This window comes from Neofelis nebulosa, chromosome 2 (genome assembly GCF_028018385.1).
Source record: "Neofelis nebulosa isolate mNeoNeb1 chromosome 2, mNeoNeb1.pri, whole genome shotgun sequence".
Classification (NCBI taxonomy): domain Eukaryota; kingdom Metazoa; phylum Chordata; class Mammalia; order Carnivora; family Felidae; genus Neofelis; species Neofelis nebulosa.
In genome coordinates, this window is record NC_080783.1 from 6,694,607 (window position 1) to 6,718,508 (window position 23,902).

General features: G+C 51.8%; 1 protein-coding gene across 8 annotated transcripts in view; it reads right to left on the reverse strand.

Moving 5' to 3' along the window:
* The window catches only part of DGKD (diacylglycerol kinase delta), a 112,616-nt gene that overhangs the window by 22,927 nt on the left and 65,787 nt on the right, over positions 1-23,902 (reverse strand). For all 8 annotated transcript variants that reach the window (XM_058700776.1, XM_058700803.1, XM_058700793.1 and 5 more), the window contains 13 exons: positions 14,553-14,657; positions 14,151-14,283; positions 13,252-13,358; positions 12,819-12,944; positions 12,569-12,671; positions 11,786-11,948; positions 9,024-9,132; positions 5,350-5,489; positions 3,779-3,863; positions 2,543-2,637; positions 2,338-2,437; positions 1,988-2,261; positions 640-786 (listed from right to left, as the gene is read on the reverse strand). In XM_058700776.1, coding sequence (XP_058556759.1) covers positions 640-786; positions 1,988-2,261; positions 2,338-2,437; positions 2,543-2,637; positions 3,779-3,863; positions 5,350-5,489; positions 9,024-9,132; positions 11,786-11,948; positions 12,569-12,671; positions 12,819-12,944; positions 13,252-13,358; positions 14,151-14,283; positions 14,553-14,657 — 1,687 coding nt within the window. The remainder of the gene's footprint in view (positions 1-639; positions 787-1,987; positions 2,262-2,337; positions 2,438-2,542; positions 2,638-3,778; positions 3,864-5,349; positions 5,490-9,023; positions 9,133-11,785; positions 11,949-12,568; positions 12,672-12,818; positions 12,945-13,251; positions 13,359-14,150; positions 14,284-14,552; positions 14,658-23,902) is intronic.

The following is a 23,902-nucleotide window of genomic DNA, read 5'->3' on the forward strand; positions in this document are numbered from 1 at the left end:
TGGGGGGAACACAGGTGCAGCCGAGGCTGGGATGGGCAGGAGGGGCTCGCTCCCGGTCACAGGCGGGGCCCAGCGGAGCTCAGAGCAGATCAGAGCAAACCCCCGCCTCCGGAAGACACCTCCCAGCAGCTGGTACAGGCTATGAGGGAGGGGGCTGCACACAGAGGCGAGGCCGTGTCTCTCCACAGCGGCAGTCTGCGCTGGGGGCCGGTCCAGGAGGGATAAGCATCCCCAGGCAGACCGCCCAAAGGGCTAGGTGGTGCCCCGGCCAAAATGCCTGGCAGCCTGGCCTGGAGCAAACTGTACAGGTGCACATTGCTCGGAGGCTGCAGCCAGGAACGCCTGGGCCCCAGGTCGGGAGCTGCGGTGCGCAGAAAGGACCACAGGCCTGAGCCCTGCTGGGTCTGGGGTACACAAGCAGGTTCTGAGGAAAGCGCACGCCTTCCTACGGGGGTCCCACCGGGTCTCCCCCAGGCCAGGGAGGTGGTGCACGGAAACAGGCCATGTGTCTGCGACTTTTTATACTGCCCGTGGCCAAAGCAATTATGAGAAGGCACCCTAAAACTTCCGGGGCAGGCTTTCCCACTACTGCAAACCCAAGGGGCTGATGATGGCACTGGGATCAAGACCGGCCGGTACCTTTGCGGAGGCTCCTGGCCTTGGCAACCCCACAGCTCTCCGTGGGACACACTCTGTCATCCTTCGGGTCTTTTCTCTCTTCCGACTCAGAGAGACCTAAGGTGAACCCCTCCTGTTCTTGGGTCTGGGCGTTCTGCTCATCGACAGCTGCAAGGAAAGAACGCCCACAGCTAAGCACGCAGCCACGGAGTGCGCAGACAACGACGTCTAGTGACACGGTGCCTGCTGTGCACAGGCTCCTCTTGGACTCGGTGAGCTTTCTTCCATATCCTCTCAGCGGAAGGCTCACAGCCCGACACTGCCACCCCGTCCCCACTGTTCTCCAAGTGCCCGTAAGAGTGCCAGGCACCTGGGCATCCATGCGGACGGGCTGGGGAGAAGGGGGAGAGCCGAGGGCTGGAAGACGTGGAAAAGGGGAGTGGAGTGAGGGCACACAGTGCCCAGAGGGGACGTGACAAGGGGCCTCCTCCTGAGGGTCACACCGGTGCGGGGTCACAACCCATCATTCTCACTGGAGGACAAAGATGGAGTGAGTGGGAACGGGGTGGGATTTCCGAGGGTAACGGGAGCATACACAGACGGAGAAGGAGACAGTCCGAGTGCGGCTGGAGGCAAGGAAGCGCCCACGTCACCGTGCGCCTGCAGCGTTCCCTTCAAAGCTCAGAAACCAAGTCTAGAAAAGGAGTGACCAGCCGCCAAGTCTTTAATCCGACCCAGCCGGTCCCCACCCCCCCGCCACGGCCCTCGGGCTTGTCGTAGAGTGAGCAGCCTGGCCGCCAGGCCCCGAGTACCATCGGCACCAGAGCCTGGCGCCCGCCACACATCAGCCCCCACGGTGCGGGTGCTCCCACGGCTCCCCTACCGCTCCCACCACGTCCGGCTCGCCGGCCTCCCACCCCCGCCCTCCACTTCCCAGCCTCTCTCTCCATCTCTCAGCTGACAGCCTCAGCCACGGCCCCGACCCCGCCCTCCTCCCACAGGGCCCGCCCCTCCACAAAGTCGCTGAACCGCTGGGGCCACCGCCCGCCCTTTTCTGCCAAGCTGCGCCTGGGGGCCGGGGCAGTGACAGCAGGGTCAAGCCCCTTCCAGGGAGCGGACCCCCACCCAAGGACCGGTCTGCATCTTCCCCAGTTGGGGACGCTCTCTGCTCCCTCCAGTCCTTCCATCAGAAGCGAGTGCAGTGAAGAGGGAGAATGTTCCCCAGCAGGCTCTCGGATACAAGGTGCTGCCAGTGACCCCTGGGCATCTGGTTTCGTCCTACACAGTGGGTTGTCTGTCACCGTTTGGGGGGAAAGACAGTGCCAGTGCTTGCCTAAGAAAGTTACTTCATCATTAAACGACCTACTACCTTTTTCTGTGTGTTCTATGATCTGCCGGATGGCTTTCTTCAGGCTATTGGCTCTGAGCATGAGCTGTTCCCGTGGACGGAATATCTGCGGCCGGGAGGGGCACGTCGACCCCACCGAGCGCTCCCCAGTGGAGCCGCAGCCGCTGCCCGCCCCATCCCCATCTTCCACCTCCTCCGCGATGGTGGGGGGCGGGGTGGGCAGGGAGGACGAGGCCTGGGACTCATCGTCCAGGGTCTTGAGGAGAGAGTCCAGCTTCTCTTTCAGGACAGAGCACTGGCGGGAAACAAACGGAATGGGGCGGAGTGCTTCTCTGTCCTACACCCTCCCGCCCAGGAGCCCAGGGACAGACCTTCTTGGCCATGACCTCTGACTCCTCCGAGCTCTCTGTGGTCTTCTCGTAGGCCTTCCCCACCCGAGCCACAAAGTCCTTCACCGTCTCGCAGAGCACTCTGTGGGAGGAAACACGGAAAGACACTTTCAGAGAAAGTTCTGGCCGGGAACGAGGCACCCTGCGAGGTGGACCCCCGGCTCCCCCAAAGCCACCGGGTACTCACTTGGCTGAGGAAATCACCACCGAGTGCTGGTCTGAGGTCAGGATTTTAGAAAGGTGGGCCGCCACTGAGTCTTCATAGAAGAGGATTTGTTGCACCTGCAATTATCCCCAGACAGGGGGGTGCGGTGACTGAATGCTCCCAGTGAGCTCCTCGCCCACTCTCCCTGCCAGCCTGGGGCCTCAGTCCACTTCACACGCCAACCTGAGATTCGCCAGTGCCGGCTCAAAGATTTCAAAAGCTTGCCCAAGCTGTGGACAGACAGATCTTAACAAAAAACGCCACGCCAATAAAAGCCTGCAAACAGCTCGTGCTGCTTTTAGTCTGATTCCACACCACCAGCCTGTGCTGGGCACCGCAGGCTTTCATCCCAGCCCCTTACAGCAGCAAGGTGGACAGGCAAGGCCTCACTCATGGAGGTTCCACTCACAGCGGACAACATGTTTCTCGTTCTGGCTGGGAACTTGGCCCTGGCCCCTCTCCTTCTCTCGGTGTAAATTACCCCCTTCACCACTCAGCGCTGCCTGCTGAAGCGGGATTACTGTGCAACAAACGGGCCCTAGCCCGGGACGAGCCAGACGGTAACTATTTTAGTCTTTGCACATGCATCCTTCCTCTCTCAAAACCTACAAACCGTTCTCTGCTCATAGGCCCTAGCCCAACGTCCCCAACCCTCCCGATGGGGAGACAAATCTTGGCAGAGTGTTCTCTCCGCTCAGCCGGCTCTTCCAGTGGGGAGGAGCACAGCCGAGGGCCCCACGCTGCACCAGCCTGGGCAAAATCTAGGCCCTGAGGGGACCGTTAAATCCGTAAAATGAAGAGAAGAGTTGAACACTGAACGAGCATAGCCTAACTGCATGGGCTGCAGGAGGGAGGGTGGTCACAGAGGATGTGGGACTAGAGAGAGCGCCTGGGGCCCGCGGGGGACAATGGCAGTGGGGGCGCAGCCTCAGCAGTGTCCACTGCAAGAGCAGGAAGTCCTAGGAGACTGTCACGAGGGCCCCCGAACCCTGGGGTAGCGCCAGGAAGCCCCCAAGCGACCCTGAAGCCCGCGAGGCAGTCAGGACTCACTCAGGTCCAGGGCACCCCTGGGCTGCCCCTGCCCCCCTGCGGGTCTGACCTAGGGCAGGACATTTAAGGAGCGGCTCATCACCAAAGGGTGGGGGAGGCGGCGAGAACCGGCGAGCGGGCCAGTGAGATAGTGCCGGGGCGGGGGGGTTAGGGCGCGACAGCAAATACCTCAGAGCCCTCGCTGAAGTCCTCAGTGCCGGTGGAAGCGGAGGCCGGCCGGGGCAGCTTGGTCTCGTAGGCCATGACGCTCCACCTGCACACAAGAAGGCGGCTCTCAGCAGGTGGCCCGGCCCCCAGGCGAGCCCACGGTTTGAACTTCATCTGTAAGCCCTTCCTCTCAACTCTGCCTCCCTTCCCTTAGCTGACAACAACCTTCACGAACAAGGCCCTGCAGCATCCCTGAAGGAGGGGAAAGGGATCCCACAAACGACCATCTGCCTCGGCGAGGAACGGGCTCCCCTTCTGCAGGGTGCGAACACCCCTCGGCCAGCGGCCGGCTCGCCGGGTGTTGAGCGCTCCACAGGCACCGAAGGCACACACACCTCCCTCAAGAGAGAGGACGTGGCAGGGGCAGCCAGAGCGTGTGCAGACTCATGCTGTGAATCGCAACTACCGGATCCTTCCTGAGACTTCGAAGTTTTCGGTGAAACCAATTCACCACAGGTATGTAGTTAGTTAGCAGGCTTCCCCACAGCTAGCTCAGAACTAAAAGCAGCTCACTCAAAAAGGATGCCGAAGTATTTTTAAACCCATACAGGACAGTCACCCAGAACTTCAGATTCTTCTGGGAACACAACACGGGAACGTGGGACCGCTCAGCCATGCGACAAGGGCGACTCTGCCGACAGGTGTCCGAAGGGGGCAGAGCCGCCTTCTCCAAAGCCCTGAAGGCCTCTCGAGACCGGACCACTCACAAGTGCTCGGTTCCTAATCTGTTCTGTTGGCTTTTACCTTCTGCTTAATCTGATGAAAAGTTAAAAACTATTAGAAAAAAAGAATTCCTACCCAGGTCCAATTTTTTTCTCTTTTCAACAACAAAACATATTAGAACTGACCAAATAAACGAACTCTAATCTCTCAACAAGAACTGGGATTATTTTTCTTTTACTGACAAGAAGAGGAAACTGCTCAAGTTCATGCAACTCCCTGTGACAGGGCAAGGATTTACATCTCAGATCTGTTTGACTTTTTTATGTCTTTTACTGAAGTATAATTAGCACGCACTGTTATGATAGTTTCAGGTGTACAACATACTGATTCAACACTCCTCATTCAGGTCCAATTTCTACAAACAGTTCCACAGGACCCATATTCAAGCATCCGACTGGATGGCTCAGTCGGTTAAGCATCTGACTTTCGCTCAGGTCATGATCTCACATTTTGTGAGTTCAAGCACCATGCTGAGTTCGCTGCTATCAGCGTAGAGCCTGCTTCGGATCCTCTGTCCGCCCCCCACCCCACTCCCACCTCTGTCCTTTCTTTTTGCATGCGCTCTCTCCCTCTCTCAAAAAGGAAAGAAAAGGAAAGAAAAGGAAAGAAAAGGAAAGAAAAGAAAAGAAAAGAAAAGAAAAGAAAAGAAAAGAAAAGAAAAGAAAAGAAAAGAAAAGAAAAGAAAAGAAAAGAAAAGACAAGACAAGACAAGACAAGACAAGACAAGACAAGACAAGACAAGACAAGACAAGACATACACCTGGTCAAGGTGGCCTGCCTTGTTCAGCACAAGTATGCCCTCCACTCACCGGTCCAGCATCTTGGTGCTGGCTCTTTCTAGCTTTTCCAAGATCTGCGGGAGCTGGGTGTCATCATCACAGGCTGAGCCCCAGCCTAGCACACGAGCCAGGTCGTTCCCTGTGCCGAGGGGCAGCACTCCCAGCTGACACTGACAAGACACAGAGGAGAAGACACAGCATTGAACACTCTCTTCCTCTGGTTACCTACAACGGTGGTTAAATGCAGCAAAGGTCTCGTCTTCAGTGGCATGGCGCTCAGGCTCTAGGCAGAGCCCGCTGGACAAGACAGGGCATCTTCTAACCTGAGAGAAGATTCCAGAACCATCTGACCCACCCTCTCCCACACCCATTTCTCATCCTGACACTTAATCCTCTAGGACCTCTCTGACGTAGATTTCCAAAATCTCCTCCCTTCCCCTTTTCACTGTTCTGGCCACAGTCCTGTCCCTCCCTGTGAGTATCTGAACCCCACAGAGAATCATTCTCTGAGTCAACACCACCTCTCCATCCACTACATCTTACTAATGCCAAGTTAATCTTCCAAAAATATCACCAGTGTCCTTTCACCCCACTAAACACACCTTCAGCGCTTCTAAGTTCTACCAAAAACAGGTGCCAGAGCACCCACAGTCTGGTCGCCAAACCTGAACATGTGCCAGCGCCCTGCCTACAGCCTTCCGCCAGACCCTCCCCCGAGCAATGGTGGGTACTGCTCAGGCCCGACCTCCACCCGGAACTCTCATCGGGCCGGTCTGGTCTCAGGGAGCCCCCCAGACGCTGGATGCCCAGAATCTCCACCTCCAGCCCCACCACACAGCGTGTGAAAGAGCTATCGGTCCTCCCGAAGCACAGCCTGTGGCCACCCACCCTGACCACCCTGCCAGGGCCAGCAAGTCAGGCGGAAGGCCCCGCCTGCCCGAGGGTGAGAACAAGGAAGCCCAGCAAGCCACGAGGAGGGGACCTGGCACTGGAGCCTTAGAGAAAAGGAGCGGGCAGTGCAGTGAAGGCACAGCGGTGTTCTAGGTGGAGAGGTGACCCGCCTGCCAAGTCAGGAGACAGGAAGTCAGGGAAGCAGAGAAGGAAGAAGGAGCCACACCCAGGGGGCTCTGATAACCATGTTAAAGTCTAGACTTTATCCTCAAGCCAAAGAGGCATCAAGGAATGCTGGGGGAGGGGGGGGGGTGGTGAGTGGCACTGCCCCTGGGGGAGGTCCCCATGGAGGAGCAGACGGACAGAGGCCCAGGGTCAGCTGAGGTGTACCCAGCAGCACACAGTGGGTGACCTACACACTCTGGGGTAGCAGATGATCCCAGTGATTCACTAGAAATGAGGGAGGGCGAGGGAAGAACCCAGAGCAACTGTCAGATTTCTGGCCTGAGTGCCTGGTGGATGAGATTTTCAGACTCCAAGGAAAGAAATGAGGGGTAGGTGGGGCTGTGTGGTGGGCTCAGTGCTGGAAATGCCAGGCTTGAGGCTCTATGAGGCATCTAGGAAGGCAGGAGGGCAGCCAGGAAAAAGAGAAGGGTGAGAGTGGGGTCTCAGGGAAGCCAGGTAAGTGGGGGATTGACCAAGTGCCACAGAGAAGCCGAAGGAGCTGAATGCTCACTGAACTCAGCATTCTGAATGGATGAAAACAAATGACTGGTTTCCCCCACCCCCCGCCCCATCCTCTTGACTAGTGATAATGAACTTACAAATAATCCTAGAAGTCACAAAACTTAAAATTGGGCCAAGTGTATTAGTCCAATTTCACCACTAGGGAGCAGTATGTGCTTGAGTTGAGCAATTCACCTGCACAGGCCTGCTTCAGACTGTCCACTTTCCAACATCATCCTGAGCCCAGGGCTAAATACAGACCACAAAAAGTTCACCCAGAGTCAGGAGAGAAAGCTAAGTCTCTGAAAAATATGCTCAAGTCAGGTAGAAGATCTGGGAAAAAATTATGCTGAAAGCAAATGACAAACTAGGAAAAATATGACCAACAAAGAGTTTATATCTCTAATATAACAATCCTTAGAAATCAATTTTTTAGGGCCACCTGGGTGGCTCAGTCATTGTGCGTCTGACTTCGGCTCAGGTCATGATCTAACGTTCAGTGAGTTTGAGCCCTGCATCAGGCTCTGTGTTGACAGCTCAGAGCCTGGAGCGTTCTTCAGATTCTGTGTCTCCCTCTCTCTCTGTCCTTATCCCGCTCACACTCTGTCTCTCTCTCTCAAAATAAATAAACATTTTTTAAAAAATAAATATTTAAAAAAGACAAATACCCAATAAGAGACTAGGCAAAAGGGGCACCTGGGTGGCTCAGTCAGTTAAGTGTCTAACTTCAGCTCAGGTCATGATCTCACAGGTTTGTGAGTTCAAGCCCTGCGTCAGGCTCTGTGTTAATAACTCAGAGCCTGGAGCCTGCTTCCAATTCTGTGTCTCCCTCTCTCTCTGCCCCTCCCCTACTCTCGTTTTCTTTCTCTCTCTCCCTCCCTCTCCCTCTCTCAAAAACAAATAAAAATTTTCAAAAAAGAAACTAGGCAAAAAACATGAACATGTGATTCATTTAAAAATCCATGTATTGGGGGCATCTGGGTGGCTCAATCGGTTGAGCATCCAACTTCAGCTCAGATCATGATCTCACGGTTCGTGGGTTCGAGCCCCACGTCGGGCTCTGTGCTGACAGCTCGGAGCCTGGAGCCTGCCTGGGATTCTGTGTCTCCCTCTCTCTCTGCCCTTCCCCTGCTTGAGGGTGCACACGCTCGCTCTCTCTCTCTCTCAAAAATAAACATTTAAAAAAAATTTTTTTTTAAATCCACATATTGACTTCAACAGTATTAAAGAAATAAAACTAAAACATATCTTTGCTTGTCTACTTAGGCAAAACTGAGAAGGTGAACAACACTGAAAGGGAAAGGCTGGTTTCTGTGGCACCAGGAGCGTGAAGGGGCGAGGCCCCGGTGGGGAGCAGCCTAAGGCACGGAGGGGGAGCCAGAGCCGGTAGGCGAGCTGACCCAGCCGCGTGGCTCTGCCTGACGGAAAACCGTCGCTGGGCTATTTACAGACGTGGAGCACAAGGCAAAACACAGTAACAGAATAGCATGGGTAACGGGAGCGTGTTTACGTTAAAACCGCATCAACCTTCTACCCTCTGTACATACACACATATGCGTATGTACGTGGACAGGAGGTCTCAAAGACAGTTCTCAAGACGTTAGTGGCAGTGGTTCGCCTTGGGGCGTGGGCTGACGATGACAGAGCAGAGAGTGGAAAATCAACGAACACTTTTCCAATCAGGAAAATCTATTTTTAATTTAATAGCAAAACAACAACAACAACAAAAATCCTAAGTCCCACTTGATGCCCAAGTCTACCTCCCCCCCCCCCCCCGGCAGGAGGCACGAGGCAGCAGATCTATCGCCATCCAACAAAAGCCGGCGGGGGGCACCTCGGATGGCAGCCCCGACCCCACCCAACTCGCTCCTGCCTGGGACCCCCGGGGACAGGAAGGCTCTCTGGTAGTTCCCTGTACTTGTAGCTGTGAAGTTCCCATCCCCACATCACAGCTCCTGGGCCCGGCGAGGCCACCAAGCTACCTGCCCTTCCCTCGGAGCCCTTGGCTGTGCCCTGCCGAGGGCCATGGGGCATCCTGTCACCGCAGCATCCCTCTCCCCTGGCCGGGCCCCTCCACGTCCACGCACCTGTTTGTGAAGATTGAGGCCATCAATCTCAGAGAGCACCCAGCCAACGCTGCCATCCCCACCACAAACCAGGATCCGGAATGTGTCAAACTTCTGGAATAAGCGTAAGCTGCAGAGAAGAGAGAAAGCCAAAGGAATGAGGTGCGTTCTAGAGGACAAATGACGGCCAGTCAGTCCTGCCCCGAGAGGCCCCACCTGCACTCGAGGCCGACCTGCACCCCTGCCGTGAATAAGCCTCTTGGAGCCCGTGCCCACATGTGCTGAGGCTCAGCCTGCAGGGCCACCCACCCACACCTCTGTGCCCACTGCCCCTCACTCACATAGCTCAGGAGCCCCAGGCTGCAGGACGGTATGGGCCCCTCCGTCCTGGGCAGGAGACCCGTCCCACTCCCCGCAAAGCTCATCTCCGTCTCCCTCCTGTGTTCATCTTGGTCGCCCCCCACTACGTGCATGGCCCTTCAGGACACCCCACAGCCTTCTGCTGACGCCCCGCCCTCCTCCTGAGAGACCTTATCCATGTTTTGGCTTTCAGGGACCACACAGATAGCGATGACCGTGAAGGATGACCTCCAGGCCTTCTTGAAGGACAATACCCGCACCTGTCCGCCAGAAGGCACCAGCCAGTGTCCCATGGGCACCTCCTCGTTCTAGGCTTCCTTTCTTGGGGAATGGCAGCACCATCGACCTCGGTTACAGGCCCAGACCCCATCGTCCCTCAGAGTGCAGCGCCTCTCTCGTAGTCGCTACAAGAGCCTCCGACCTACCTCGTGTCTCCTTCGGGCACCTTCAGTTCGTGCCACCAGCATGACCTTCCCAAAACAAGTCTCATCCAGGGTCTAGCTTTAGAAGTTGCCACTCGCTTCTAGGAAAGGTTCAAACCTCTCAGCCAGTGCCACCTGCCCCCACTCCACCAGCCACCCCACCACGTCCACACCCCCTACACACACAGCACCCTCTGTCTAGTAGGTACCCTGCCTCCCTCTCTGCCATTAAAACACTAACTCTCTTCAAATGCCAGCTCAGCAGAGAAACTGAGACTCTCCAGTTTAATTTATATGCTTCTTTCCTGGGTTCCCAAAAAAGGTGCCCATCAGCCTGGCCAGGGACAGATCGCCCGGTCTTGTGACCTTGACTACCTGTATGTGTGCCGTGCACCCTGAAGACAGGGACCCCACCTCACTCAGCCTTGCATCTGGCACAGAGTCCAAGCCAGAAGTCCCCCAGAAAACAAGCAGGGGTGAGTGACACTGCACAAAATGGGTATACACAACAGAGCTGAGGTTCTGAAGCAACAAGGCTGCACCTGACCTTCAAGCTGCGAGCGAAATGGGCAGGGGGCGTTCCCTTGGTAACACTGACCTCTCTCGGGCCTTCTTTCTCTGGAGAAGACGTGATACATCCAGGTTGGGAATCAGAAAAATGCAGCCATACCTCCAAGTTTCATGGTGAGGAACAGGAGGTCAAGGCTGCTTCCGAGCAACCAGAATTTACTAAACCAACCCCCGCTGCCCCTCTTCGGGGGCTTCTGAAGCCGCCTCGTCTCCAGCTGACTCCTGCGGGGACTTGGGGGCTCGCCAAGACAAGCACACGGCCATTCCCTGATTGTGTTGTATGGCTCACCCTGCCCCTCGTCACCCCCCAGCACCCACCCAACAACCCTGGGGCCGTGCTGGGTAACGGCCGGCCCTGTCTGGGATACAAAGGCTTGTGATCTTGCGCCTGCCCCCTTTTTAACCAAAATGACTTTTTTTTTTTTTTTTTAATGACTCTTTATCAAGCCAATAGTGAACATGCTCCCGCGTCTCTCAGTCCATCGGTCTATCCACAGAAACCCACGGAGCACCGCCTCTGGGGCACAGGCTAGCAAGCTGCCCTTTGTGACTGTTCCCCAACAGAGACTTGCTGCCAGGGGGCAAAAGCAACATGCCAGACCCCCACGGGCCAGTGGGCACGTTCCTCTCCTCCGCCAGGCACCCAGGCTCCTGTTCCAGCAACATCTGCCTGCAAAGCAGCACACTCCGAGGAGCCTCGGAGGCAAATGCACACCAGAGAACGCGTTCTACTTTCCCCGACAAACTTCCTGGACAATCCCCGGCCCAGGCAAGGCTGCCTCTTACAGCCGCTACCTTGAACTGATGCCACCAAGCACAGAAGCTAAGAGTTCATTCAAATGACACCATTTACAGCAGCAAATGTTCTCCGCAAACTGTACAACGTGCACAAGTAGAAAGAACACCCATCAGACCTCCAGCTGGCGGATAAAAGGCATCGGTAGTTTGCCCCATACACTGGACTTCACATATCTGCATGCGTCACTGCACCTGTAAGGTAACAGACCTCTGGTGCCCTCCCAAAATAAAGGATCTCCCTTGTGGCCTCACTGGAGAAAACATCCTCCTTAGTACTATGCACCATTAAAAAGAACGAGGCAGATCTGTAACCAGTGACATAAAAACATGTCCGTGCCGACACACGCAAAGAGCAGGCGGTACACAGGAGGCAACGGTAGGTAACCCGGCTTGAAAGTGCGTCTGCTGCGCAAGCGAAACACGCTCTTGAAAGCTGGAAAGCCCCGCAGCTGTACTCGCTGTTAAGCGTGTGTGCCTCCGCTGATGGAATCTAGGGAGGGGATGGTTCAACAAAGACTATTTTCATCTCCTGTTGAAATTTTTCTGTATCTTTGAATGTTTTTTTCATAAGCATGCATTATCTTCAAAATTGTTTTGAACTCCCAAGAAAGATCGATTTTGTAAGCTTCCTACCCAAGGTGTGGTCCTCCGTTCATGAGGTCAAACACTTGGGCAGGGTTCAGCAGCTGTTTGAATCTTCTGAGGAACTTCACACCCTGGTTATCCCCACTTTTGGAGTTGACAAAGACCAACAACGGGCTCGTGCAGGACGGAGGGCATGTGGCCTTCCAGAAGCCTGGACATGAGAATGGAAAGGGAGGGGAGAAAATCAGAGGGCCATCAAAGACTCCGGGAGCACAGTCAATCATATAAAAAGCAGCAGACACCCCAAAGAGACCTGTGACTGACACATACACGTCCAGTCACCAGCAAGAGGGCAATAAACAGATCTCCACATCGCCATTCCCCACGAAGAAGGACGGGAGTCCCATCCGGTTTGACCTTACGTTTACATGACCGTGCACCTCACCACTGTCCTTCCCTCTTGCTCTCAGTCTGGAGGAGCTAGTTCCCCCAGCTTCCCACCTTTCTACCAACACCTGCTAGCATACATCATCATCTCCCATCTGGACAGTGAGCAGGTACGGAACAGCACGCCGACCGCTTCTGCTGCCGGATAAGCCAGCAGATGGGACAGCACGAGTGCGCCGCCTCCCGTCCGCATGTGCCCCGCAGCCATCAGGACTCCGTTTACCACCTCTGCGCGTATCTTCTCCCCACAGCGGCCCGGCCTGACCTCTTCCCGACCACATCCCCACATCACCGGTGTGACCAATGCCGGCATGGCAGAGGGGAGAGGGCATGGAGAAAGAAGGCCAAGGAAACAGGTGAGGCAGGAGAGTGTGAGGCACCCACCGTCAGAATCGATGCTGTTGAGCGCTGTGGGCGGGATGACCGACACCTTACACAGGCCCAGCGGACACTTGGTCTGTAAGGACTCTTTACATGACGTGTGCACCTGAAACAAGAACCCACGCATGACAAGGGTCACCGCATCCCCCGCGACTGTCCCTGCCACCATGGGAGTGGGCACTCCAGGACCGGCTGAGCTGCCGACCCCATCCGCGCGTGTATGGGATCGGGCACGGGGCCTGCACGCGCTCACCATGGCCTTGCACCAGAGACAGCGCCAGTCCTGCAGGCGCAGCACGCTGCCGCACGTCTTGTCGCACACCGTGCACTTGGCGCTCACGGGCAGGTTCCCTTCCAGCCACTGGTGCGGCATGGCGATCTGCGAACCGCAAAGACGTGGGCGCTCAGACGAGGAAGCCCTCAGGCAAAAATGTCCTCAAATAAACTCAACCGCGGCCTCGTCCACAACACAAGCGGGGGCGGGGCGGGGCCTGCAGGGGTCTCCTGCAGGAGCCGGCCAGGAGCAGGGGCGCGCCGGACCATGCCGGGCGCCCAACACGCACGAAAGCCTGCGAGCCAGAGAAGCGAGCGCGGGCCTGGGGACGGGGCTCCCTTTGGCCGGTGCCAGCACAAGGCGGGGAGGTCTGCGCAGGGTCGGCAGCCCGGCACAGGGCCCCCATGCGTACCCCGTCCTCATCCTCAAGGATGTCCTTCCCGATGGAGGCCAGCGTGGTCCACTTGCAGTTGTTGGTTGCACGCACAGCACACCGTTTGTGGGCCTTAAATTTGCACACTGTGAGAGAACAGACACGGGACCTTCAAGCCCCACTCGCGACGGTGCTTCCCATGCTGGAGGAGGCGGCTGCCCTGCTCCTCCAGGACCGTTGGGACCGAACACGGAGCGCTCCCCATGCTGTACACTGAACAGCCGGGGCGTGCACAGTCTGATCACAGTGAGACCGGCATCCAGGACAGGCTCTGACCCAACTCCTCAACTCCTCAACCCCGCCCAGCAGCACGAGGGCCACCGCGGGCCATGCCCCATGTACAGACACCGAAATTTAAATGTGACAAGATCCTTATGTCACAAAACTGTCGTCTTTTGATTTTTTCCACTTAACATGTACAAACCGTTCTTAACCCCACAGGTGGTACAAAAACAGGCGGCAGGTGGGAACTGGTCCGCGGACCAGAGCTCGACCACCCCCGCTCCTGCCCCCTGCTCCTGCACGACCGCTGTAACCCGCCCTCCGCATCTGGAAGACCAGGTTTCATCGTTTATCCACAACCTGGTTTACCCAAGGCGGGTATAACCACCTCAGGGCCGACAGAGACTTTTAACCTCTTTTCCCTGTGTCCCTTTAATGTTTCTTCTTCGTGTCTCCTTACCACTTCCCTTCTTTCCACTTTGTCCGTTACTACCCAAGATCATTTATCAAACTCCTCAGTAGGTACAATAAGAAAGCACAGAGTCCCAGAAATCACTTTATATGGACTGATTTGTGGTGACCATGCTAAGGTTTCTAAGGCTTCATAAAGGCAAACATCAGGCCACGCTTCCCACGGCACACCACGCCATTCGCACCTTCACAGGACAGTCCGTGCGACGTGACCCCAGACAGAGCCTCGCGACACACGTTGCAGTAGGTCGGCCGCGCATGGGAACACGCGTACCAGTTGTGCATCCCTGAGAAATGGTCCATGCTGTACTGGGAAGGCTGCAAGAACAAAATAAAGACGGCAGAGGTAAGCTGTCCCTCTGACACTCGTGAATGGGACTCAATGAAGTATCCAGGGGAGGGGAGGGGAGGGGAGGGGAGGGGAGGGGGGGAGGGCAGGCTCAGCCAAAAGGGCGAGCAGCAAGCCTAAATTTTACAAGGAACACACGAGAAAGTGAGTTCCAGGCTGCTCGGTCCACACATGGAAATACTGGGAAGGCAGAGTATTCAGGGGCGGGCCCCAAGGAGGGACATTTGTCTTTCTGAACCTCAAAGTGCTCCCTGTTCTGGACAGTCTTCAGCGCTGCAATCCAGTCTTCCATCTCTTTCCTGTGGTCAGCACATAAGATGAGCTTCCTACATGGAGTGATGACCTGTGGGACGAAACAAGAACCAGGCGGTACAGCGAGAGCAAAGGACAAACGCTAACCGCTGCAAAACTTCCCCACATCTCCTTCTGTTATGTGTGTGTGTGTGTGTGTGTGTGTGTACATTTTTATGAAAAATGACCGATTCGTTCAGATTCTCAATTGAACACAACATAAAAATGATTATCGTGGGTCATTAAAAATCAAGAAAAATCTCAAACCAAAAAGACAATCAAATTCAATGTATACATTCACCAAAAATCAAGCAAGTGGGCATTCACCGACCACCTGCTACTCAGACATGGTAATAAGCCACAGGAAGCGTTTAAAAAGAAAAAAGAAAACACAGTTGCCATCACTCCAAAGAGCTCACTTTGGAGCTAAGGTCCGGCACGTGACGAGTTTAGGGAAATTGGTCCAAGTTACTCTAGGAATGGAGTACTTCAAATGCACCATACATGATGTCCTTGTACAAAACCTTGTGATATGTGACAAGAGAAAAAACAACCAGTTACTACACTGAAGGGCCTCAACAATTTAACTGGAAATGAGGTCAGGAACGTGGTGATAATCAACGAATGTAAACTGTATCTACAACATATAAAGAGTTTTTACAAACCAATAGAAGAGTCTTTCTTACAAAAAGAGGTTATAAACTTGCATTTCAGAGAAGAAGTACAAAAGGGCTAACAAATAAAAGATGCTTAACTGCTCTAGTCATTGGGGAACACGAATGAAAACAGCCAACAGTCTGCCAACAGACTGGCAAAGTTCTGAAAGACGGTAATCCAGTGTTGGCAAAAGTATGGGAGAAAAGAGTTCTCCTCAAGCAATGATAGAAACTAAATAGGATATATACTTTGGGGAAAAAATTTGATAGTGAATACCAAAATTTTAGAAAAATAACTTTTTATGTACTTCTGTTTTACAGTGATGTCAAATATCTGCATGGTTCTAAAGTCAAATCCACAAAACAAGGTATAGTCAGAAGTCCAGCTTTTCCTTCTGTCCCCTCCACCCTGGGGCCCTCCCTTCCCCATATGCAGCTTTATAAAAGTAAATAAGAGTATGGTTTATCCCTCCATTTTTAAGACACATGCAAACACATACATATATTCATGTTCCCCTTCTAAAACAGGAGTATATCATACACACTTTTCTCCATCTCTGCTTTTTCATCTAATTATCTATCTTGCCCACCTCTCCTTAGCAACATGGAGCATCTCTTTACTCTTTCTTAGGGCTGCACGGAGCTTTGCTGGACAGAAGCATGAGAGTCCATTCAACCAGGTCTCTATTAACAGAAATCTTTTTTTTTTTTTTTTTTTTAATGTTTATTTTATTTTTGAGAGAGACAGAGGGTGAGCAGGGGAGGGGCAGAGAGAGAAAGGAAACACAGAATCGGAAGCAGCAGGCTCCAGGCTCCGAGCTGTCAGCACAGAGCCTGACTCTGGGCTCGAACTCACAAGCCATGAGATCACGACCTGAGCCAAAGTTGGACACTTAACCAACTGAGCCACCCAGGCGCCCCTCTATTAATAGAAATCTTCTGTTGTTGAAAATCCTTTCCTATCTCAAACAGTGCCGCAATGAATGGCCTTTGCACAGACCTCATGTGCTTCCCAGTGTATGTGGGGGAGAAGTTCCTAGAAGCAGAACTGCCCTCACAAAGAATAAGCGCATTTGTAATTTTGCAGCTGAAATCCCTCCCCAGGGCTTGTGCTGTCTGCATTCCCACCAGCAGTGTTAGGAAAACACCTGCTTCCCCAAGGCTGCACCAATAAAACATGTTAACTTCTGGATCTCTGCCCATCTTCTAGCTTTAATTTATATTATTAGATGATCATGTTTCTGGCTCAGAAAACTGAGAAATGGTGTTTTATAGATTATCTCTTTGGTGATTTCTATAACCACCTGTAAAGCTTAATCACAGAAGGGGATAATGAGAGCTGGGTCACAAATGCATGGTTCATTCTCTCACGTCACCAAGGTGACAGGGATAACTACACACAGGGGCCAAACTGGGTGTAGAAAGAAGGGAAGCTAGGGGAGGGCGAGGGGAGACTGGAGGCCAGAACCAGAGAAGCTGGGTGCCCTCCTGAGGGTGGGGGTGAGGGTGACAGCCACACTCCTTTACACCTGGACAGTGCCACGAAGAGCCCACATCCCAGCGTCTGCTGGGCAAGTGCATGACGAGTGTCTGCTCCACACCTGAGATTCTAAGACTATACAGGCAAGGTTCCCACTCACAGAGAACTTATACTGGGGAAAGGCAGAGAAACAAGAAAACAATTTCAGACACTGACACAGGCCCTGAAGACAAAGCGGTAGTGTGAATGGGGCTGGCGGGTGCTTTGCACAGAAGGCCATGGGAGTGCTGGCAACTGCCAATGGCCTGGGGTCGGTGCTTGTGGCATTTTCATCAGTAACCGTCTATAAAACCTCAGCAAACATTTCTTTTCATTCATTCTTGGGTGGGTTTTAATATTTAAGCATTTTTATCGGTGTAAAATACAGTTAGAGAATATATTTTTTATAACTCAGGGATTCTATGCAGAATTATACAACGTGACAGCTACAGGAGAGAACAATGCCATTTTTTAGGTCCGTTCTATTTCAGGTTTTGTTTCTGCTAGTCCGGTGACAATCTTTACAAGATGAAGTACCCACATTATTCCAGAATTCAGCTATGTCATCGAATCTTTGGGTCAACCATCTTCCACGTGCCAAAGGAGAGAGGTTTTGTGGAATAGCTTTGTGAGTACTGGGCACCACTGGACAGCAAGTTATAGACAAAACTGTTGTGTTTAAGTTAATGAAACAAAAGACAGATGACCTCACTTCCTCAATCCGTGTGACTGTTTACAGGGAGTAAACACTGACGGATGAATATCCAAGAACCTGGTTTCAGCCTTTTTAAAAAAACTCCTACTTGTGCATGTTTGAAGAAGCCTCAGACAGACTCAGATCTGAACCCGACCCAGCCACTGAGCAGCCAGGAAAAATGGGCAGACTGTCTTCATTTCTATTCTGGAAAAGGGGGATGATAAAGTTACCTGGCCTGGGTTGTTATGGGATCAAATGGGATCGAATGGGACCAGCATGCACAGGACGGACTCCCATAGGGCCCAACACACAGCTTTTAAGACGCGCCTCCAGGTCTGAAGCCCTGACGAGCTGGGTAACTGAAGCAGCTGACTCCCCTCGCCAGGCCTCCACATGCCCCTCTGGACACTGGGGCCGTAATGACGGTGTCACACCCCAGGGTCATCCGAGCGTGGAAGCGTGTTCTCACGTGCACTCACCTGCCACTCACTCTCGGCGTTGCTTCAGACTCTAGGGCCTGATCTTGGGGCATTATCTGTTTGATAGGACCACATGATACCTCCCTCCTGAGACCATTCAGGTGTCAACAGCCCGCGTCCCAGATCATGAGATTTGTCACAGAAGATTCTCCGCTTCTCCTGCTCCTCTCCCAGCACATTCTGTCACCTTCGAGACAGAGTCCCTATTTCCTAGCCACCCGCAAGACTGGTCAATCTCCTCACAAGGCTCCTCCTCACCCTGGTCCCCTGGCAAGGTCCTCAACGGCCTTCCGGCCATGGGGGAAGCTTCCCGAACACCGGCTAGCAGTATCACACGCCCCGGCAAAGGCTCCCGCCAGTCCCTCTTTGTTCCCTGAAGAGCAGCCTGGGACCAATGCACGAGAGAGGTGAGGGTGGAGGGCCTCTTCAGGAGAAAGGAAAACGAGTGACTGTTAATGAGAGCTGTCTTGGACGGGGCTTCTTAATTCAATCCCTTGACTTTGGAGACAGAGTGGGCAGGACAGGCCCCAGGAGAGAAGCAGGTGCTGGATGAGACCTCTCCCGGCTGCTCATCCAGCTCAGCAGGGCAGGAAGAAGGCGGGAAGAAACGTTCCTACAAATATTAAAACTGTCCTTCTGTTGGACTGTAGCCAAGACCATCCCTCTTAAAAATCAAGGAACGGTGCAAAAAGAGGTAAAACCATCCCCAAGGATAAGACTTTACAGACCAAAAATGCTCTGTGTTTTTCAAGCGAAGAAATGGCTCACGTAACTCAATCAACTGAAATGATAAATGCGAATTAAAAGCAGGGTCATATATGAACTTGATAGGACCAATCAGTGACACCACAGAGATTCGGTGAGCCAGGACCCATGACTGGAATGAGCAGGCTTGGTACCAAGGGACAGGGCAGAGTTAATACCGCAGAGCAAGGTGACAGACCACAACACGCAAACCCACGAGCTGGAGAGTGAAAGCACACGCAGACCTTGACGCTGGAAGGATGAGGGAGGCTGAAAGAGAACACAGGTCACAGAGGAAAGAGTGGAAGCATGTCTCTCCTACTCCTCGGAGGCAGGCTAGGAAAGCAATAAACAGGTGTGAGTCCTTAGTCACTTAGCGAAAGTCTCCTGAAGGTGAAAGAATTTAAAAATCAATAAGAAAAGAGACCAACTAACAGAAAAATGGACAAAAGCCTCGAACGCTTATTTCACAAATGACCAACAAGGCACACGAAAATGCATTCAACTTTGTCAGTCATCTGGGAAGCGGGCATTAAAACCCCAGCACGGAACACCTTTCCCAGTGGCTGGGCTGAAAAGATGGACACAAGTGAGTGTTGGGAGGCAGTCGGGCACAGCTACTCTCTAAAACAGTAGAGCTGAACTCTCGTACACCCCGTGGCTCGGCAATTCCACCCAAGCGCCCATCGGAAACACAAACACGTATCCTCCTCCTCAAGGCACAAAAACATTTATAGCATCACTACTGCTAACAGGCCTACAATGGACACAACCCAAACACCCAGCACTGGTAGAGTGTGTAAATGCACTGTAATGTATTAATATAGGGGACGATGACAGAACAACAACAAGGAACCATCTGCTGCTAATCCAATAATACAATGTACTTTACATGCTGAAAGAAAGAAGCCAGGCACAGAAGAACATAAATATTCATATAATTTCATTATGCATATATAAAGTTAAAAAAAAAATTAAAAAACAGGGGCGCCTAGGTGGCTCAGTCAGTTAAGCGTCTGACTCTTGATCTCGGCTCAGGTCACGATCTCACGGTTCATGAGCTCGAGCCCCACGTCAGACTCTGTGCTGACAGTGCAGAGCCTGCTTGGGATATTCATTCGTATCCTCTCTCTCTCTCTTTCCAAATAAATAAATAAACATTTTCTTAAAACCATATAATCATTTCAATAGATGTAGAAAAAGCATTTGACAAAGCACAACATCCATTCATGATAAAAAAAAAAAAAAAAACCCTCTGCAAAGCAGGTCTTGAGGGAACATACCCCAACACAGTAAAGTCCATATATGAAAAACCCACAGCCAACACCATGCTCAATTGGTGAAAAAAATCAGAGAGCTTTCCCCCTTATCAGGAACAAGATAAGGACATCCACTCTCACCACTTTTATTCAACACAGTACTGGAAGCCCTAGCCACAGCAATCAGACAACAAAAAGAAATAAAAGGCATCCAAAGTAGTAAGGAAGTAAAACTCTATTTGCAGATGACATGATACTATATACAGAAAACCCTAAAGACTCTACAAAAAAAAAAAACTACCAGAACTGATAAATGAATTCAGTAAAGTCACAGAATACAAAATCAATATACAGAAATCCGTAGCATTTCTATACACTAATAATGAAGCAACAGACAGTGATACTAAGAAAATAATCCCATTTACAATTGCATCAAAGACAGTAACCTATCCAGGAATAAACTTAACCAAAAAGCTGAAAGACCTGTACTCTGAAAACTATAAAACAATGATGAAAGAAATTCAAGATGCAACAAAGAAATGGAAAGACATTCCACGCTTATGGGTTGGAAGAATATTGTTAAAACATCTATACTACCCAAAGCAATCTACACATTTAATGCAATCCCTATCAAAATACCAATAGCATTTTTAACAGAACTAGAACAAACTAATGCTAAAATCTGAATAGAACCATGAAAGACCTGAAACAGTCAAAGCAATCTTGACAAAGAAAAAGAGAACTGGAGAGACCACAATTCCAGACTTCAAGTCATATTATAAAGCTGCCATGATCAAAACGGTATGGTACTGGCACAAAAACAGACTCATAGATCAATAGGAAAGAATAGAAAACACAGAAATAAATCCACAGTGATGTGGTCAACTAATCTTCAACAAAGAAGGAATGACTATCCAATGGGGAAAAGTCTCTTCAACAAATGATGGGAAAACTGGGCAGCTACATGCAAAAGAATGGAACTGGACCACTTCCTTTCACCATCTACAAAAACAAACTCAAAATGGATTAGATCCATAAAAATCCTTGAAGACAGCACAGGCAGTAATTTCTCTGACATCGGCCAGAGCAACATTTTTCTTGATTTGCCTCCTGAGGCAAGGGAAACAAAAGCAAAAATAAACTATTAGAGCTACAGCAACATAAAAAGCTTCTGCACAGTAAAGGAAACAATCAATAAAACTAAAGACAACCAACCTACAGAATGGGAAGAGATATTTGCAAATGACATATTCAATAATGGGTTAATATCCAAAATATATAAGGAACTGATACAACACCAAACCCAGCCCCAAACAATCCAATTAAAAATGGTCAGAAGACAGCAGTCATTCCTCCAAAGAAGACATCCGGACGGACAACAGATCTGGAAACATGAAAAGATGCTCAACATCACTCATCATCAGGGAAATGCAAATCAACATCACAATGAGATACCACCTCACATCTGTCAGAATAGCTAAAATCAACATTATAAGAAACAACAGACGTTGGCGAAGGTGTGGAGAAAAAGGAACCCTCCTGCAATGATGGTGGGCATGTAAACTGGTGCAGCCATTGTGGAAAAGAGTATGGAGGTTCCTCAAGAAGTTAAAAACAATTACCCTAAGATCCAATAATCACACTACTGGGTATTTACCCAAAGGAAGAATAAGAAAACACTAATTCGAAGGGATACGTGCACCCCATGATTACTGCAGCCTTATTTACAATAGCAAAGACATGGAAACACCCTGTTTCCATTGACATAGAAATGGATAAAGAAGCTGTGGTATTTACATACAATGGAATATCACTCAGCCACAGGAAAGAATAAAATCTTAACCCTGCCGTTGGCAAGAACAGGGATGGAAGCAGAGTACGTTATGCTAAGCAAAATAAGCCAGTCAGAGAAAGGCAAATACCATATGATTTGGTGGAATACGTGGAATTAAGGAAACAAAACAAGTGAGCAAAGGAAAAAAGAGACACAAGACTCTTCTCTCCCAACTATAGAGAATAAACTGATGGTTGCCAGAGGGGAGGGGGGCTAGAAGGATGGGGGAAGTAGGCGATGGAGATAAAAGAGTGGACTTACCATGATGAAAAACAAAATAAAGCCTTAGGTTTATAATACATGCTAAAGACTCTCAAATAGGGCCTTAGAAGTTTCACTTGAAACGAGAACTTTTGCTTCCATCCTTTCATACAAATGGTCTTCCAGGAGGTATGCGGAAATACCTAGCTGCTCCAAACAAATCTGAGATGCCCCCGCCTGACAAAACTATCTCCCGGTGTCCGGGGGAGAGTTAGCCAAGGAGGTTCCTAAACTATGGGCAAATGGTCTTTGAGAAATACAGGTGAAAAGGGAGGCATGCCAGAGAACAAAGAAGTAATGCTCAAAGGAAGAAAGCGGCTCCTGAAGTACACACACACTAGCTCTTATGACAGGGACAACGAAGAGGGTGTCACATGCCAGTGGCAGGCTCCAACGCCGGGCACTCGGTAGTCTCGGGAAACCTGCTGCGTATTTACAGGTGTTTGCACACTTTGTCTTCTCCACAGCCTGATAAAGCAGGTGTCCAGAGAGGAGACCGAAGCCCTGAGACCCACGGCTAAGGAAGCAGGGGCCGGGACGCCAGGCAGACTGGCTCCTGACCTCTACCCAAGGGCAGTGTCCCTCCTGGATTCCCGGCAAGACTGCAATAGAATAAAGCCAGCACGGAGGGCCTGGGGTGGGGGAGGAGCTGGCACTCACCAACAGTCTTCCCGGGCTCTCAGAACAAGCAGGGTCTGGCACAGCGCATTTCCTTTTTGGCAGGGGCACCGGACTGGGCCACCGGTGCAAGGACGGCAGGGACATCTCACTGAGTCATCTGCCCACTGCCCCGCCCACCCCTCTTTGACCAGGTTCCCCAAGAGCTTGAAATGAGAGGGTGGAGAAAGGAGATCTGGAAGATGATGACAAGGGCAGTCCCTGACTCACCAGCCATGTTCTGTCCAGCAATTTCTAATCACAGATTTATCTGGATGTGCCTCTCGTTCATAAAAGTGACCTTAAATGACAAAAAGATCAAAAGCCTGCAGACTCTGCCGTGCTGGAACCACGGGCCAAACCAAACCACCTGAACGCTGATTAACGCCAGGCCCTGGGCCTGAGACGGTCCAAAGGCCACGACGTGCAGGCGGGGCAGACAGGCAGCCTGCACCGAGGGCCGCTCAGACACGCTGTGTCAAATCTGCGGGTCCAAAGAATAAGAAAAGTAACAAGCAGACTTCTGCTTCCAGGAAGAACCTTAGACATACTTCTTCCTACTCCTCTGGCTAAGCACCACTGAGACCCTGGACATTAGATATTTGAAAAAATATGAAAAGGCTCTGAAAGGTGGAGAGAAGCAGGCAGACAGGGGCCCAGGGCCTCGGAATGACACATGGTGAGCTCTGTGGGGTCTCTGCTGACCCCAGACATCCTAGAGCGGGACTGAGAAAGCCAGCAACCAGAAAGAGCAATGAGCCAGTAAGAGTTGAAAAGCCTATCAAAAGCCTGCTTCTCCCTAGGTGTGGGACCAGGAACGGGCAAACAGGACAGAAATCAACAGCAGCAGAGTTGCCAATGACCACGTTACTCCAGTCAAACACCACAGAAAACACTGTGGCCCCCACCCCCACGGCACGGGGCAAAAGCGAGGCACTCCAGCACCCCACCAGGTAGTGTCCAGAGAAGGCCAAGTAGAAATGTCCATCCCTGCAGGCCACAGCCCGGGCTGTCAGGAGATCTGCAGAAGCAAATAAGCACAAAGAAAGGTATCCCACCTCATTAGCCACGAAGGAAATGCTGATTAAGATCACAATGCACTATTACTAGATACCCACGAAATGGCTTCAAATAAGAAAACGCGACAACACCAAATGCCTGAGAGGATGTAGGGAAATCAGCTCACACTGG